This window comes from Hypomesus transpacificus, chromosome 20 (assembly GCF_021917145.1).
Source record: "Hypomesus transpacificus isolate Combined female chromosome 20, fHypTra1, whole genome shotgun sequence".
NCBI lineage: Eukaryota > Metazoa > Chordata > Actinopteri > Osmeriformes > Osmeridae > Hypomesus > Hypomesus transpacificus.
The window spans coordinates 70,802-89,568 of NC_061079.1; the positions used below are offsets into that span (position 1 = coordinate 70,802).

Consider the following 18,767-nt stretch of genomic DNA (forward strand, 5'->3'; position numbering starts at 1 on the left):
TAGGAAAGTTTCGAAGCATCCCAAAAAACAAATCTGTTGTTTGGGTCATTTAGTATTGACTTAGTGTTAATATAACCAGGTAGCTTCATCTATACATTTGCAGCCTAGAAGTTACCTTCTGCATACTGACTAGTTCGGTTTCAGAAAAATCAATGTAAATGTTTGCATTCTGTACATACTTGAGTGCGCGAGGGTCACCCGCCCATTCGGATTGTATGGTAAATCTGATTATCAGAACTGCATGTGCGCAAAAGGGAGCACAAATGCAACTGAACAGCAACCTCGGCCGTGGCCCCTTTCGACAGACACAACAGTTACAGAATTACTCCACGCGCTATGAAACTGTATAGGAATATGTATTTCTGTAAATATCCTCACAGTTACAGTTTACTGCAAATTCTTTGAGATTCTACTTCTTAACCACATGTAGACAGTTTAATTTCAATGTGGCTGCCTTTTATAAATCGACAACAATTAAGGTATATTTTGGTAAGGTAAGGTAAAATATTTTTCTTTTTCGTTACAATTTGATTATTTAACTATTTAGTTAATAAAATGGTAAGCTTGCATTTGATTCTCCTCTTTCACACATTTGCATAAATATGCACTGAGGTCGTCGGATTGATACAGCAAACATGCACATAATAATAATAATATATGGTATTTATATTGCTCTCTTTATTTAAGAAATCTCTGAGTGCTCAACATGCTGGAGAACAGTGAGGCCCCGAGCATGTCGCCATTGTGTCTTCAGTCAGTTTTGTGTTGTGTTGTTGTGGTGAATACCTGACACACTTTCATGGAGATCGGGGCCTTGAGCACGACACTCTTTGTCGTTAAATACGTATACTGACAATATATATTTGTCTCTTTAGCACTTGAGCATGCAGGTACTTGTAAGTGTTAAAGTTTAAATATTATCACACAGTGCTCCATTCAGGGAGAGAGACAACCTAAAAAGAAGGTTTTGACAAAGGAAATCCAAGTCCTCATCCAGCTTTTTTCTTCAGACTTTCTGCTTTCCATGTACTCACTCCTCTGTTGCATCAGGGGTGGGTCGGGAACCCTGTTCAGCCAGGCTGATTACTTCCAGACACCATAGCCCCACTCAAAACACACATACACACACACTCTTCATGAACACAGTTAGTGTTAACACTGCTGATCAGATACACTTCAGCAAAAGTGAATTAACTGGAATTTCCTAGACGTCTGTGAGGAGGAATTATTTTAACAGATTCCTCCCTTAAAGGCTTTCTGCAAAGCGGATATTTGATGCAAAGAATAAATGTATGTAGTGGAGGGCAGATTTGGCCCCATGTTGAAATGATAAGATTTTTAAAAAATCCTGGAAGATTTTATTTGGCTTCATAGATCGCAAAGTTTGATTAGGCTAAAACACAGGAAAGGATATAAAAAAAAGCATAACACAGAACACACACCCACAACATACAGATTGCAAACACAGTGACTCAGTATGCACTTACAACCCGTTTTAAAAGTTCAACCTTCCTAGACAAGGGCCCAAGTTCATCTAGGAATTCATCAGAGAAACAAGGGATGATATCATGAAAAAAAATATTTGGGGGAAGGTTAGGGTGAAGAACTGTATTTATTTGGCAAGAGTTTTTCAAGTTTATTTATTGACATGTTTTGTATATGTTGACACTAACCCCTTATTTTGACTGAAGTACTTAATACAATTAATTAAAAAGAAATGCATGCAACAAAGACAACAATTAAGAAAAAAGAGATCAATTGAAAATGTTGTTGACTGAAGTACTTAATACAATTAATTAAAAAGAAATGCATGCAACAAAGACAACAATTAAGAAAAAAGAGATCAATTGAAAATGTTGTTTTCTCCAAACTGAGCCCTGATTATCTTATTAAACGCTAGATATTTCATTAAACCCTGTATATCTCATCAAACCATGCCTATATCTTAAAAAAACCCTGCGTATGTAGTTCCACGGAGTGTCCAATTATTTGGTTTCACAAAATGTTGGTTTATTGCCTTTCTTTGCTGGCTTTTTAATGTTTTTTGACCCACTAATCCAGGGAGGACTGGACAGAGGGATGGAGGGTTCTGATGCCAGATAGTGTGACTGGACAGAGGGATGGAGGGTTCTGATGCCAGATAGTGTGACTGGACAAAGGAATGGAGGGTTCTGATGCCAGATAGTGTGACTGGACAGAGGGATGGACAGTTCTGATGCCAGATAGTGTGACTGGACAGAGGGATGGACAGTTCTGATGCCAGAGTGTGAGGGCAGCTGTTTGTTTTAGAAGGCTTGGTCCAGTGCTGCTGGGACCCACATGTAAAGGTCCATGTAAAGGTCCATGAATAGGTCCATGTAAAGGTCCATCCTGTAACATCTGAAGAACAATCTAATCAGTAAAAGGACAAACATGTTACTGTATGTCTCCCTTCTTTGCTACTGTTTACACTCGTACTGTATTTATACAAGTATTCCTTTGGCCAGTATGTAGGGTGTGAAAGATGCCAAAAGTGGGTATTAGTGGGTAGAGTGAGGCAGAAGGGAGGGAGGTGTGTGAAGACGAGGTAGAAGGGGAATGCAGAGACTGGCGAAAATATGTGGATGGTACTTTAAGTGTGTCATGATGTAGTTATGAGTCTTTTATTGCTAAATATATATAGATAGATATCTATAGAGGAAGTTGTGTCTGTATGCAGTCAAGACGACAATGGTCATTGTTGGGGTAAGCACATAGGGATAGGGATATTGAAGAAGGCTAAGTACTCATGTTTTTGTATGCATGTGAAGAGTAGGGGTTGGTGTGTGAGGAGTAGAGGGTTAGTCTGTGAGACAGAAGGAGGACTGGAGCGGAGGGGGCTGGGTGGTGTGTTCGGGGGAAGGGCAGCAAGATGGCTGGCTGGGAGGGTGGTGTGACAGTGAGGGTGGGGTGACGTCAGTAGCTCCATTCATGAAGAGCTTGAATAAGTGAGGAGCAGCCATGCTCTTTGCACCAAGCATCCGACAGATAGAGACAGACAGGAGGAGAGAAGAGGGAGCCGTACACGGAGGAAAAAAAGGGTGGGAGAAAAAAATGGTAAAGAGAGCAGGGCAAGGGGACTGAATGAGTTTGCAGCAGTCATTACATACATTTATAAATTATCCGGTGGAGAGTGAAGAGAAATAGAAGAAAAAGATGCGGTGGAAAGGGAGAGACGGCGAGACCGAAGGTAGCCATGAAATGGTCTTCTAAAGCAGAGCTCCAAAGATTTCTGAACTCTCTCTCGGCTAGCTTTCTGTTCTCCACTTCACCTTCAGACCCTTTTGCTTGGGATGGAAGGGAGGCAGCTCCTCCCACTGCTCTTTTCTCCTCCTCCTCTTCCAACCGAGCTGCTCTCTAAATTCATGGATGAATGAAGAGGAGAGAAACTGACCGGGCTGGCTTAGTCCTTCATGGCTACAGGTTGGTTTTCATGATTGTTTAAAACGTTTGTGTGCTGCATTGTGCAGGGTTGTCTGTGCCTCTCTGGGCACAGAGCCAAATGTGTTGTCCAACATCGTCAGCTGTTCTGGTTAGCATTAGCTTAGCTGGCCTGCTTTGGCTTATTTTAGCTAAGGCTGATAAGCAACATTAGCTGGGTCATTCATTTATGTTTAACTACTCTAAAAAAGCACGTAAATTGGGCTAAATGTTGCAGTGCATCAGCAAAGATCTTCACTAGAATGTTTTGCCTGGTTGTCCGGGTATTCCATGGTAATGTGTTGTTTGCATTGCTTAATGAAATGACCTCAAACATTCAGCTCTAACCAAAAATATCAGTCTGTTAATGCCCTTAACCAATTAGATCAGGCTGTAAATAGGTAAAATAACCAACAGTTTAATCAAAGGAAAAAGGTTTACCCAATATGGATGGATAATTTATGAAAATATATGCTATTGTAAGCAGCCATGTTGAGCACTATTACTTCCTAGTGGATTAATATGGATGTTATTTATTTCATAATCTCGGAAGAAGTGGAGGCTGTGTATCAATCATGATGGGACAGTACTGAGTGGATCAGTCACAACATAGCTACTTATATTTTTATTTTTTATTCCCCTTAGTATTAGCTAGACCCCCCTTAGTATTAGCTAGACTTTGCTCCTTTTGTAAGGTTAGTCCACATATTTAAGTTTCAATATTCCTATATGTTTAATGTATGCACCTCCCTGCCAAAGTAAATTCCTTGTTTGTGCAAACACTCATGGCGAATAAAATCTCTTCTGATTCTGATAATCACATTGTTCTTCAGTTTTAGTCTGAATATTGAATTACATACACAGCTTTCCATAACCTGCTCGAACCCATGGCGAGCTGCTATTGGTTACAAACGCAATCTGACTGTCATGTGACCTTCCTGACTGGTGGAGTAAAGCAGTAAGACAAACACTTTACATTAAGGTTACATTCACCACCATGTAACTACTCGTGATGACAGTAGGTAATTGTGATTTTGGAATAAATGACATTGTTTAGGAAATCACTGATAAAGGCTCCATTTGGGAGGAGCCGCACTGCCTTAATGTGCTGCTCCTCCTCCTCCCCAAAACACCAGAGAGTGAAAAATACCAAACGCCTGGTGGGTTCACTTTTAGATGACAGGGATAGCACCAAAAGTTTGGTAACATCACTGAGACCTGGAGGTATACAAACATGCTTCCTGTATTTGACGTGTGTGTGTCTGAGTAGTGACAATGAGTCAGGAGTCAGATGGCTGAGCGGTGAGGGAGTCGGGCTAGTAATCAGAAGGTTGCCGGATCGATTCCCCGCCGTGTCAAATGACGCTGTGTCCTTGGGCAAGGCACTTCACCCTACTTGCCTCGGGGGGAATGTCCCTGTACTTACTGTAAGTCGCTCTGGATAAGAGCGTCTGCTAAATGTAAATGTGTTCAAATGTGTGTGTAATGAGAGAGAGTGATGAAAAGAGCTGCATCTTCCTACTAGAGAATAGCTTACGTAGAGTACAGACACACACAGTTATGACACAGTCCACTCTGACTATACGGGCACTGTTTCATAATAAGCTCTCCCTGTCTAGGCACAGGCACAAAGCACCCTAGTTAAGCCATAAAGGAAGGGAGACGGAGAAGTAGTGTGAAAAAGATGATCCCATGACACCAAAGCAGTTTGATCTCATGACACCAAAGCAGTTTGCGTGGGAGTAGTGGACCGCTGTGATGCATGGAGAGAGTGTGACAAAGAGAAAGAGATGAGAGGGCGAGGGTGCACCAATCCCTGCAGTATCTGTATCCCCAAGCAGGACCACCAGGACTACAGGATAGGGTTAGGGTAGTTCTGCACCTTAATCTGAAGTGTTGCCTTGTTAGGTTTTTTGGTGGTGTTGGTTCCTCAGATTATTTTTAGACTAGTCCCTTACCTTGTTTAGCCGGAGTGCAATACAGAGTTAGGGAATTCCATAACAGTTCAAACTTCAAGTCATATGCTCAAAATGTTGAGCTATGTTTCTCAATGTTGTAGGGAGATGAGAAAAATATAACAGTTCTCTCTCACGCCTGTTTTTCCAGCCCTGCATGTAACTCAAACAAGAGCACACCCGCTTGCTCACCCATCCTACACAAACGCCCTCGCTCACCGCTGCCCCTGCAGAGCTTGGAGGGAGAGGCCATGGTGGAGAAGGGCTGTGACCACTCGGACAAGTCTCCCCCTCCAGAGCCCCTGGGGCAGCGCACCTGTAGCCACTCGGTCCACGGCAACGCCACGCGAACCGGGGGTAAGAACTCCAAGGTGAGTGCACACACACAGACACACAAGTACACACACGTACACACCTAACCTATAGCTTACAAAAGAGCCAGGCCTAGTGGTGTGGCTGTGGGTTCCTGCTCAGCAGTCAGGGACCTGAATCTTGTCATCATTCTCTGCCTCATGCATTTCCCTAGTATGGCTGAGGGCTACATTGGGTCTCACGCCAAGCAGCAAGGATACCTGTCCTTGAACTGCATTTTGTAATTGAGATGATCTGAACAAATTAAATGTAGATCATGTCACTCCATCGTGACTTCCTCTTCAGAATGGAATGTTTCATGGTTCGGAAGTTATAGCCATAGTAGTGACCACTCACAGTATCTTCATGCATTTTCATATTCCACTCAGTCATTTTATGTATTCAAATTCCATTTCATGCTAATTATAAAATGCACCGTTTGGCTATCCCGTCCATTTCATGAACGGACTTGTTGATCACTTTGTTATTTCGTGACTTAACTTTTAGAAACTAGATTGTCGTTGATCATGTCACTAGTCTATGATCTGTTGATCATGTGCCTAGTCTATAATCTGAAACTGTCATGGATTATTTTCTTCCTTATGCATTTGCAGTTTCTTTGAATATTTTTTTTTCTGATTCAGGTTTTCTTTGTTCTTCTCATGCATGCTAGTCTCACAAACGACTTTCCAAAGTAAGCTTCACTCTTTTCTGGCCTAGCATTCACTTGTCTGTGTTTTGTATGTCTCATTACTCTCCATTATATAATTTTTTTAAGCCATGCAGTCTACCAAAATAAATTATTATATCTGATTTTCATCTGAAAACCCAGCTCGAAGTAATCTTCATCCTATACAAATGTACATTATTTTCAGCATATATAAAAATTCAGTTAGTGGTTGAGTTTGTGTCAACAAACTTGAAATGTATTATTTGGAGGATAACCCCTTGAGAAGCAGCATCTCGTTTTTGAAGGGGACATGCACATTCAAATTCTCTCAAGTTCCCCCACTCCCAGACCTCACCCACACCACCGACTCCCTATTGAATACATATCGTACAAACTTTATGGACTTGAACTAGCCTAGCACAGCCAGACCAATTTGCGAATACCTAGTAGTCTGGAACTACAAATAAAAGGAAAAAAAGGTAGGAAAAAAGTAAAACAATGTGAATCCAAGGCACAATAATGTATATTATACTGTGCTAGGGAATGTTGCACTACGTTGCGTTATGCCAATTATTTTCGGAATGAGATACAGCTGTACAATAATTTTAAATTTTTGTGTTGGATTACACTGCACTCTTGTGGTAGAGATCAACAGATCTCCTCGTGAATCATACTATTCCCTTCAGATAAGCCATAGCACCAACCAACATGCTGGTCTGTAATCTGTGCTTCCAGTATAATTTGACCATTTAATTTGGAAATTGTTTTTTTCTTTGGATGTTTATGTTTACTGATGAACATATTTATTTCTTCCTATCTTCTTTCACGCTTGTGACTGCAGAAAAGCCAGAGCTGGTACAACGTAAGACTGTCTATCCTTCACTTCTACCTTCATTATGTTGTGTTCTGCAATACACTTGATGTATCTGACATTAAACATTAGGTTCATCTTTCTGGGAAAATCCAATATGATATGTATAGTTTGTTGTGGACAAAGGTAGCCTAGTTGTGAAACTCTTACTGATTGAACACAATTTTAATTGAGCTTTAATTAGACCCATTTGTAGTGTGAATGTAGATCACCTCTCTGTCTCACTGTAGGTTCTGAGCCCCACATACAAACAGCGCAATGAGGACTTCAGGAAGCTCTTCAAACCTCTCCCCGATACAGAGCGCCTCATCGTGGGTGAGTCAGAAACAGGAGATCAAACTATATCATCTATCTGCATTCACTGTCATTTGAGAGGGTACACACCTAATCTCTTTCACACCTTTTCCGATCAGAATGGTTGTTTTTATAGCCATCAGGGAAGTTTGGAAGGCAAGTAGACAAGATAAATGCTTGCACACTATTCTTAAAATGTGCACACTATTCTTAAAGATCCTGTAGAGTGGAATATAAAATGAGTTTTAAGTTAATAACACCACAGAAGAATGTGTTGTTAACTACCCATCCAAATTCGAATGGAAAAAAATCAGCAGTCTTCTCTGCTTGAGACTGGGGAGGGGGGGGCCTGTCGCCTGGAGGAAATGAATCTCCGCTCCCTCGAATATATTGAATTTAGCAACCACAGCAACACTAGCTAAATCAATTGCAGATATCAGAACAGACCTACATGCAGTTTCTGAGTGTTTTATGTTTTAATTACTTTGTCTTTGCATCATACCAGCTGAGTAAATGACTAAATATAAATGACTAAATGTAACAGAATGCCACGGTCTGTAATCTAACGTAGATCAGTCGGGTTTTGGCTCTGCCTATACAAAACCTGAGCTGAAAACGGAAGACAAACTGTTCAACGGTCTAACTCCACATTTCAGTGTGACAAAGTTTTCACGCTTTGCACATGCTTTCAGGAACTCATTTCACACGTATATAATGTACTGAGAAGCAAATCATGGAATTTGCTTTACAGGATCTTTAAGTAGACTCACACCTCTCAAACAGCCCAGATCATGTTCTTCAGTGTGATAGTAGACATTGGACTGTTTGATTTTGGATTATCTTTAATGGTTACTACTGTTATGTCCCTAATTATACAGATATTTTTTTAATAACCAAATACAGTTAGGTGTAGTAGCTGACTTGGTCACTAGTAATACAATTAGGAATCCCATCAGACACGTTTCTTTTTGAGGCACGTAAGTTGATTCCATTTGCATTTGGTAATAAATCATGCTTTGTGTTTCCTGCCAGACTATTCCTGCGCGCTGCAACGCGACATCCTTCTGCAGGGTCGCCTATACCTGTCTGAGAACTGGATCTGTTTCTATAGCAACATCTTCCGCTGGGAAACGCTGGTATGAATGCTTCTGTGACGTCTGTCTGTGTATGATCAGTGACTAGAACCCTAACCCTGACCCAGATCTTACTTAGTACTACTGTACTACTGTCTGTGTAGGATCAGTGTCCCTAACCCTAACCCAGATCTTACTAAGTACTACTGTACTACTGTCTGTGTAGGATCAGTGTCCCTAACCCTAACCCAGATCTTACTTAGTACTACTGTACTACTGTCTGTGTAGGATCAGTGTCCCTAACCCTAACCCAGATCTTACTAAGTACTACTGTACTACTGTCTGTGTAGGATCAGTGTCCCTAACCCTAACCCAGATCTTACTTAGTACTACTGTACTACTGTCTGTGTAGGATCAGTGTCCCTAACCCTAACCCAGATCTTACTAAGTACTACTGTACTACTGTCTGTGTAGGATCAGTGTCCCTAACCCTAACCCAGATCTTACTAAGTATTACTGTACTACTGTCTGTGTAGGATCAGTGTCCCTAACCCTGACCCAGATCTTACTAAGTATTACTGTACTACTGTCTGTGTAGGATCAGTGTCCCTAACCCTAACCCAGATCTTACTTAGTACTACTGTACTACTGTCTGTGTAGGATCAGTGTCCCTAACCCTAACCCAGATCTTTCTTACTAAGTACTACTGTACTACTGTCTGTGTAGGATCAGTGTCCCTAACCCTAACCCAGATCTTACTAAGTATTACTGTACATGTAGCACACATAATATATGTGCGTCTTACCACTCTAACCCTAACCCTAACCCTAACCCTAACCCTTACCACTCTAACCCTAACCCTAACCCTAACCCTAACCCTAACCCTAACCCTAACCACTCTAACCCTAACCCTAACCCTAACCCTTACCACTCTAACCCTAACCCTAACCCTAACCCTAACCCTAACCCTAACCCTAACCCTTACCACTTTATCCCCTGCTCTCTTTCTGCATCCAGCTGACAGTAAGGTTAAAGGACATCTGCTCCATGACTAAAGAGAAGACAGCACGCCTCATTCCCAATGCCATCCAGCTGTGCACTGACAATGAAAAGGTTAGCACACACACACACACACAGTAGGTTTTCCACTAACCTTTGTTAATCTTTTGTGGTGTTTTCTCTCTCAGCATTTTTTCACCTCCTTTGGGGCAAGGGACCGAACTTACATGATGATGTTTAGACTGTGGCAAAATGCTCTGCTAGAAAAGGTGAGTACAGCCTGGATATCCACAGTCCATTTGATGCTACCGTACATTAGAACATTGTAGAGTTTTGTGTTGGTCTATCGCTGCAACTAGTGATACTCTCACTGTCTTTCTCCTGTTACGGTGTTTGAAGGAATAAGGAGGCAAATGCAGATCCGTTGGTTTTTTTTTAATAACCCACAAGGGTATATCAACAATTGAGGCACATAACTCCGAATCTTAAAAAAACATCTGACTCAAGATAAGCAAGTAAAGGGTAACGCACAATAACTGACAACCAAGTAACAGAAAAACCAGTTATATATACTCCACTAATGAGGATTAGAAACAGGTGAACAAAAACACAGGTGCACACAATAGTGCGTAATCAGCACTGGACAACAGCGCCACTAGTACTCTGGTGAATCTGAGCGTAGACGTGGAGTTGCTGGCCTAGATGTAACACTCCTCCATTTCTCTCTCTCATTAATCATCATATCAATCCAACTCTAACATCACTTCTTTCAGCCCTTGTGTCCCAAAGAACTATGGCACTTTGTCCACCAGTGTTATGGCAGTGAGCTGGGCCTCACCAGCGATGACGAGGACTACGTCCCCCCGGACGACGACTTCAACACCATGGGGTGAGTTCAGAACCGCATGTATAGACATATCATTCCCATACTAACCCTAACCATGTATTGACATATCATTCCCATACTAACTTTGAACCCTAACCCTCTCCACTCTCACCTTATCTCTCTCACTCATCTTTCTTTACCTCTCAATCCAAGTTTGTTTGAACTTAAAACTGAGTTTTGGACTAAAAAACTAAGCATGTGAATGCACAGTCAACAGCTGAAACACAAGACACGGAAATATATAATATAAACAAAATCACAGTATTGGAGCAAACCTAACATCTGACAGGAGGCCTTTTCCTGGAGGAGCATGCTGCTGGTATATCTGGCTGTGTTATCAACGAAAGTCAACACTTTCATCACTCACACTGACTGATCATAAACGGAGACACATTGTTTTGACACAAATACACACACACACTTGATATCCAGTATTCAAATACAAATGCAAATATATTACACTACCAGCACCCTCATAGCAGCGTGAGCTGCCTCGCTGTTCCCCGATCTGATAATCTTGACCTCCAGCTGCTGCCCATCCCCGTGGTCTAGGTACTGTGAGGAGCTGCAGGCAGAGGACAGCGAGGCCAGCGACCCCGCCCGTTCAGAGGCCAAGCCTGAGCTCAGCCACCTGGCCCTACCCCTGCTGGACCCCCTGGGCATCCCCCCCCTGAACCCCCTGGCTATCCCCCCGCTGGACCCCCTGGGCATCGCCCCCCTGGACCCCCTGGCCTGTCTGGTCAGCCCAGACACAGCCCTCCCTGTGAGTACACTTCACAACCACGATGCCTTCTCTAACAAAGCTGACATACCATTATTGCTGGCAAAAGGGCTTCTTAACTACAGCTTTTCTCAGCATACTTGCAAAAGCAGGTGTCTGATGGGACGCAGCTCGACATGGCGGTGAATAAGGTTATATATTTTATTTCTCGCAAATGTGAAACTTTTAACCACTACATTTCACATGCAACACTACACATCCTTAAAGTGTAGTAAAGTGCCTGGTTCTTAAGATAATAAAGCCACAGATACACATCTGAGTTGAAAGTTAGTTGACTAAGGGAAGCCTACCTGGGTAGCCTACCTGGGAAACCCACCCATTTTCTCCATCTTGAGCCCACCACAGTCAAGACCCAAGTCAACCTATAGTCACAGCTAGAACAAGGTTAATTCCTCAGAGATCATTCTTTCTTTGTATAGGTAGTCATAAATAGTATCACTCTGTCACTTTTTTTTCAAAGTTTGATGAAATAAGGGACAGAATATCATTGACAGAATCTAGAACCTAACAATTCTCATTGGCTCTTTCTGCAGTACGACTTGCTCCCATTGGACAATTTTTCCCCCTGTCTCCCCGATGGTGAACTCCTGACCCTTCCGTTGCTGGGCAACATGAACAGTGGTCTGAGAAGCCGACCACCCTCCCCTTCGCTGGACTTCAATGATAACGAGGACCTGCCCACCGAGCTCAGTGACTCCTCCGACACACACGATGAAGGTATGTCTGGCACGGTGTCTGTTAGGCACGGTGTGTGTCTGACACGGTGTGTGTCTGACACGGTGTGTGTCTGACACGGTGTGTGTCTGGCACGGTGTGTCTGGCACGGTGTGTCTGGCACGGTGTGTCTGGCACGGTGTGTGTCTGACACGGTGTGTGTCTGGTACGGTGTCTGTTAGGCACGGTGTGTGTCTGACACGGTGTCTGTCTGGCACGGTGTGTCTGGCACGGTGTGTGTCTGGCACGGTGTGTCTGGCACGGTGTGTGTCTGACATGGTGTGTCTGGCACGGTGTGTGTCTGGCACGGTGTGTGACTGGCACGGTGTGTGTCTGGCACGGTGTGTCTGGCACGGTGTGTCTGGCACGGTGTGTCTGGCACGGTGTGTGTCTGGCACGGTGTGTGTCTGACATGGTGTGTCTGGCACGGTGTGTGTCTGGCACGGTGTGTGTCTGACACGGTGTCTGTCTGGCACGGTGTGTGTCTGACACGGTGTGTTTCTGACATGGTGTGTCTGACATGGCACAAACGTGATACACACACACCTGTTCATTATTGCTGTGTGTGTGTGTCTTATTTAGCAGGGGAAGTGCAAGCATTCCACGAGGACCTCAACGGCCGTCAGTACATAAACGAGGTCTACAAGTTCAGCGTAGACAAGATGTACGACATCCTTTTCACAGAGTCTCGCTTCATGAAGGACTTCCTTGACCAGCGCAGGTTCTCAGGTGTGTCTGCAGGCCAGGCTGTCTGCAGTGGGATTATTTAGCATCAGGGGGATGAATCCTGATCTGATCTGATCTGTCTCCCTCCCTGTCTTGGCAGACGTAGTCTATCACCCATGGAAGAAAGAGGCGGAAGGCAACCAGACCAGAGACATCATGTACACCATCTCTCTCACCAACCCTCTGGCCCCAAAGTCTGCCACCGTCACTGAGACCCAAGTTAGTGAAACAGCAGTTTGTTCCCACAATTTAACTATAGCTATTGCACCTGACTGTATTTACAATAGTGCCAAACATTTCAGAATAATTGATTTCACTGCCATTTAATGTCAGTCAGGATCTGAAAGCTCCCCTCTTTGTTGTCAGACTCTGTTCAAAGCCAGCCAGGAAAGCGAGTGTTACATCATTGATGCAGAAGTGATCGCTCATGATGTCCCCTACCATGACTACTTCTACACCCTCAACCGCTACATGCTCACCAGGGTGGCCAAGAACAAGTGTCGACTCAGGTAACGATCTTTATCTTCCTGAAGAAGAAAGAAAGTTAAGACATACATGGAGCGCATGTTTGATCATGTGCCTGTGTGTCTGTGTGTGTGTCTCTGTGTGTGCACCTGTGGTGTGTGTCTGTGATGTGTGTCTGTGTGTTTGCATGTGTGTGCGTGTGTGTGTGTGCATGTTCCTGTGTGTGCGTGTCCCTTTGTGTGCGTGTGCCTGTGTGTGCGTGTGCCTGTGTGTGCGTGTGCCTGTGTGTGCGTGTGTGTATGTGAGTCAGGGTGTCCACTGAGCTGCGCTACAGGAAGCAGCCATGGGGCCTGGTGAAAGGCTTCATCGAGAGGAACTCCTGGAGCGGTCTGGACGAGTACTTCAGACACCTCGGTCAGTCTGGAACAGCATTATTTACCCTCTAGCTATGTATCAATTCACAGAAAGTATAAATACAGAGCCTGTGTTAGCGTCTGCACGTTATTTTAACACAGCCATGTTACAGCCAACCAACAGTGGGCAGTACAAGAGGACTGATCCTGGTGTTGGTAAAGTGGCTCATTAATGGCCTTATATTGATTAAAGCATCAAAGAGCTGATCAACCCAGTTCCTGACTAACCACTATATACACAAAACAGGCAAGATATGGAAAATACATTAAACATTCAGTTTTCAGGTTACTGATAAGGAGTGCTCCACCTTCCGGTCAAAATTTAAGTACAAAATGTTTCACATCTTAGTTACTACCTTGGTAGATGACAACAGATGTGCATGAGTAGCCTAATAAACTTGACACCTGAGTGAGTCTCTGGATCTACATATGGTTGCGCTTACCAGAGCAGCATCTTCACTGCAGCCTTGTTATAGACACTATACATGGTCACTGTCAATACAAAAAGTCACACGTACAGACATCATATACATTTGGGGATGTTTGGGTGCTCTTGGCCTACAGAGGTGGAGCTGGGTAAAGTGGAGGTGGTCCTAACACAGCCACACAGACTGTCTCCGAAGGCAGTGAGGAGGAGGAAGAGAGTGTTGGTGCGGCCCCCCCAGATGGACCAGGCTCTAGGCTCCCTGACAACCCCCGAGGACGACAAGGAGGTCATCCACTTCATCAAGCGTGTGGCAGGTCTGACACACAACATTTCCCAAATATTAGGAAAAGCTTGTAGAATGAAGCTGATCATGTCACTCTTATTTCAAAAGCATTGTATTACAGTAAACTGTCTTAAATTATACCTCTTCTAGAGCAGCATATTCAGGCCCTGATAAAACCACAGTTATATTTATTGCTGTTATATTTGTTGATGGAGACACTGACTTAGTCACTTTAAACAAGACATGTTAGATGTGTGAAATCCAACTAGCTTTTGAGCAGCTTGAAAGTACTTTCTGTGATGGTTGGTTTTGTTTATATCCAATATGGCTGCCTTCATTAGGTTCCACCCAGACCAGACACATACCAGACCCCGTCCCAGGTGGCCTGGCACTCTACAACGTCTCCAAGCTGCTGCTCCTCATCAGCCTGGTGTGAGTACCTGTCTGGCCCACACTCTGGCCCCCAGTCTGGCCTCCAGTCTGGCCCCCAGTCTGGCCTCCAGTCTGGCCCCCAGTCTGGCCCCCAGCCTGGCCCCCAGTCTGGTCTCCAGTCTGGCCTCCAGTCTGGCCTCCAGTCTGGCCCCCAGTCTGGCCCCCAGTCTGGCCTCCAGTCTGGCCCCCAGTCTGGCCCCCAGTCTGGCCACCAGTCTGGCCCCCAGTCTGGCCCCCAGTTTGGCCTCCAGTCTGGCCCCCAGTCTGGCCTCCAGTCTGGCCCCCAGTCTGGCCCCCAGTCTGGCCCCCAGGGGGGCCATCCTGTCAGGACAGAATCTTTTAATAAACATGTTTATTGACACAACCTCGCTGTTATCATTCTGTCTGTATACATGGACATATTTATGCATGTACATTATTATTGTTAACATAACTCATCAAAGCAAATATGTATTAATTTCCCCCTCTCCTGCAACTCAGACAGATGGAGTGTTGGAGAGGGAACATAAACATCTTGTTTCATCACTTGGTTTTGGTGTTGTATGTAATCTCTCTCTTTCTCTCTCTTTGCACTCATTGCATCCTATAGGATCTGTATAAGGTATAGTTACTTTTGCACCAGTCCTATGTTTTTGGTTTTGAGTTTCATTTGATTGATTTATTTATAATAAAGCCTTTTCAGTAATTGAAGATTAAAACATAGTTTACCCCTCCCTCTCTCTACCTCACTATCTCTCTCTCTGTATCTCTCTGTATCTCTCTCTGTATCTCTCTGTATCTCACTTATATTTTATTTTATTGTATTCCACTTAGTATTGCTAGTTTATGTACCCTTAGTATAGTTAGACCACATATTTAAATGTAAGATTCCTATATGTTTATTGTATGCACCTTCCTGCCAAAGCAAATTCCTTGTCTGTGCAAACTTTCATGGCGAATAAATCCCTATTCTGATTCTCATCTCTCTCTGGATCTCTCTGTATCTCTCTCTGTATCTCTCTGTATCTCTGTGTATCTCTCTCTGTATCTCTCTCTATATCTCTTTCTGTATCTCTCTCTCTCTCTGTATCTCTTTTTGTATCTCTCTCTCTCTGTATCTCCCTCTCTATGTATCTCTCTCTGTATCTCTCTCTGTATCATACAGCCTAGTGCTGCTGGTGTTTCTGAACATGATGCTGTTCTACAAGCTATGGATGCTGGAGTACACAACACAGAGTCTGTCTTCCTGGCAAGACCTCCGTCCTCCAGAAAGGTACCATGCACAGACATACCGTATCTAACCCTAGTTATGCTCACTGACCTTTATATTTCAAAAGTACCTCTTCCATCTTGATATCTCAATTAGTTGTATCTTGAGCTGTTTAAGTAATCTGGTAAAATAAGGGTTATTAACATTTTTGCTTTCATTGATTACATGTTAGTGAATTGTGTGATTTCCAGTAAACTGCCCCAGACTCAGCAAGAGTTGACAAAGCTCTTAGAGACGCAGCAGCGTTACCATGACAATGAACTGCAGAAATGGAAAGAGATCATCAAGACTTCTGTCATCCTGCTGGATGAGGTGAGTACCAATCAGAATGTAGAATCACTCAGGTCGGAACCCAAAGATACCAGAAATGATCTCTCATATGTGATCTCTTATTAAAACCTGAGTTTGTACAGTACTTTTGAAATGGATTTTGCTCTTCCTATATATACAGGTCATGTGATTTCTTAAGTAAAATAACATATTTGCAAGCAGCAATGGAGATGGGATCTTTGTATTGTAGGAAGGCTAACATTATGAGGGGAAAAGTGAAATATGACTGGCACTATGACTTGACTAGGAGCTATTGATCTTTGTGGAATACATTTATAATAAAATTCTAGCGAGTTTCAGTACAACCAACATGTTGTGGGTTTTCTCCACTGTTGCTGACATGTTTCTCTGCTGCAGATGAAGAGCTCGTTACTGAACCTGCAGAAGGGCATCGGCTCGAGGGACTATAATTCAGAATCATCAGAGAAGAGGACACAATATCACTGACAAACAATCCTAAGGCAAAATGGACATTATGTGCAATATACAACCATTTCTGGTGGCCCACAACCTCTAGGAATTCAAAACAAACTTGGTTGAGGAGCGTCTGTCGACTGCAGTGCGGTCTGTCGACTGCAGTGCGGTCTGTCGACTGCAGTGTGGTCTTGTGAAAAATCCCAATCCGGTTTCTCTTTTTTCAAAGAATGTTGTAATGTTTGTTGATGCCACTGATGGAAGATAGTCACATTGAAATCAGCTTATTTTGTCTCAGACTCGGTAAAGTTGAAAACACCTGAAGTATCCGTTTTCCACCCAGCATTGGAATCTGGGAGCAGGTTTCAGCCACAGCAGAACCACAATCCGCTTCCTCTCCAGAAGCAGCCAATATATGTTGTCCACCTAACCCTAACCCTTACTGACAGATGCCCCAACTCTGAGAAGAGAGCACCTTTTAGCCCCGATGATATTACTGTTAACAATTACAACAGGGTTCGGCAGACTAGAACCAGATGAGAATTATAACAGATCTGCAGCAGATATGGATGCATATAATTACATGTATAATATTTCATATGTTAGTTTTAATTGTGTCCATTGTGGCCAGGGCTTATTTATAATATGCTTCCGTGGCATGTCAGGGCTGGTTTCCCTGAGAGCTTGTGTTGCCATGCATTTTTTAAGGCTTAAATTGTCTCTACTTGTAGAGTTGCTCTGTAGAGTTGCTCTTGTAGAGTTCTACGATGCTCTGTCCTGTTTTACTGACTCGTTGGAAAACCTAGCTTGGCTGTTAGCATTAAAGACAATGTATGGGACTATTTATTAGCTTCAGTATAGATGTTGTTAGTGTTCTAATGTCTAATGTTTATCCAACATTATGCATGACAAATTGTTAAAATCTTAACTGCAGCAAAACATTCTTCTTTTAATCCTTCTTTCAATGTTGTTGCTTTAACCTGGGATCAGGTTATAAAATGGACAGTGGTTTCTCTGTGTCAATGTATGTCATGTTTTATCTAAAATGTTATTTATCTGGATAATATTCTCTCCACACCTGTGGAGTCGCTTAGTGTTGTATGCCAAGTGAGGATGTAGTGGCACTAAATCTGCCCTCCCCAACACACACTTACAAATGGCTCTTCTATTCATTAAGGTAATAAATACATTTTTGACAATAGGTCACTGAGGGGACCAGAACTGTACCAGAACTGTACCAGAGCTGTACCAGAGCTGTACCAGAACTGTACCAGAGCTGTACTAGAGCTGTATACCAGAGCTGTACCAGAGCTGTACCAGAGCTGTACTAGAGCTGTATACCACAACCTAAGTAAGGCAATTAAGCTGTAAGGAAATGGAAAGACTAAGCTGTGAAATCCTTGTCCCTGCTTGAAGTTAATAATGTGTTAAGTATTTAGAGGTATTTATTTATGCTTCCTTATTTACGTACAGTGAAAGACTGAAATGTAACGCTAAGGAATCGTCATTGTCCAAAGACGTTTATGAACTTCACAGTTCCGTGACTGTCACCAGTGTCTCTTCTGGTTTCAGTGCCCATGAATGTTAACTGATCTGATGGTATCTCCTCTCCACCTGTCCATGTACTGTGTTGACAGTAATGCAATTACACTTATGATGATGCATGAGTGCTTGTCGAAAGATCATGGATGCTCAAACCAATGTGTTTTTGAGTTTATTATCTATTGTGTGTAGTAAAACATGAAAAATTACAAACATTCCCATAGTAAACAATTGGACCCACAAGTGTACTTTGTGGCGATGTGACAGAGCACATAACACATTTAAAACTAGACTTCAACATAAAGTAGGACTTAAAAGTATACAGTACATTTGATGGTGAATTAGGAGGATTCAAATGCAAATATGACATTTTTACATTGAAAGCTTAAAAAATGATTCTCCTTTCAATATTTCAGTATTGATGAAGTAAGCTCAGAAAGTATTCAGACTCCTC

The 18,767-nt window shown here is 43.0% G+C and overlaps 1 protein-coding gene across 5 annotated transcripts; it reads left to right on the plus strand.

The window, feature by feature from the left end:
- Positions 1–2,959: 2,959 nt before the first annotated feature.
- Positions 2,960–17,788, plus strand: LOC124482808 (protein Aster-B-like). 5 transcript variants are annotated; one of them, XM_047043339.1, is made up of 20 exons: positions 2,963–3,441; positions 5,545–5,764; positions 7,256–7,276; positions 7,516–7,600; positions 8,612–8,715; positions 9,670–9,765; positions 9,840–9,920; positions 10,425–10,540; positions 11,090–11,300; positions 11,852–12,035; positions 12,618–12,761; positions 12,859–12,977; positions 13,125–13,267; positions 13,534–13,637; positions 14,201–14,377; positions 14,688–14,778; positions 15,259–15,318; positions 15,923–16,030; positions 16,219–16,339; positions 16,715–17,788. In XM_047043339.1, exons 1-20 carry the CDS (start codon positions 3,392–3,394, stop codon positions 16,802–16,804), a joined length of 2,325 nt encoding a protein of 774 aa, XP_046899295.1. In that variant the 5' UTR covers positions 2,963–3,391; the 3' UTR covers positions 16,805–17,788. The 5 variants fall into 5 exon arrangements, with proteins under 5 accessions (XP_046899298.1, XP_046899295.1, XP_046899297.1 ...); XM_047043341.1 differs by having other exon boundaries at positions 10,464–10,540; positions 12,615–12,761; XM_047043337.1 differs by having other exon boundaries at positions 2,964–3,441; positions 12,615–12,761.
- The last annotated feature ends 979 nt before the right edge of the window (positions 17,789–18,767 follow it).

Bases quoted from the DNA above. Each gene is read 5' to 3' on its own strand.
- LOC124482808 (XM_047043337.1), top strand. From the start codon at position 3,392: ATGAAGAGGAGAGAAACTGACCGGGCTGGCTTAGTCCTTCATGGCTAC. The intron at 3,442-5,544 runs GTTGGTTTTCAT...CTGTTTTTCCAG, and splicing joins TTAGTCCTTCATGGCTACAG to CCCTGCATGTAACTCAAACA. The intron at 13,638-14,200 runs GTCAGTCTGGAA...CTTGGCCTACAG, and splicing joins CGAGTACTTCAGACACCTCG to AGGTGGAGCTGGGTAAAGTG.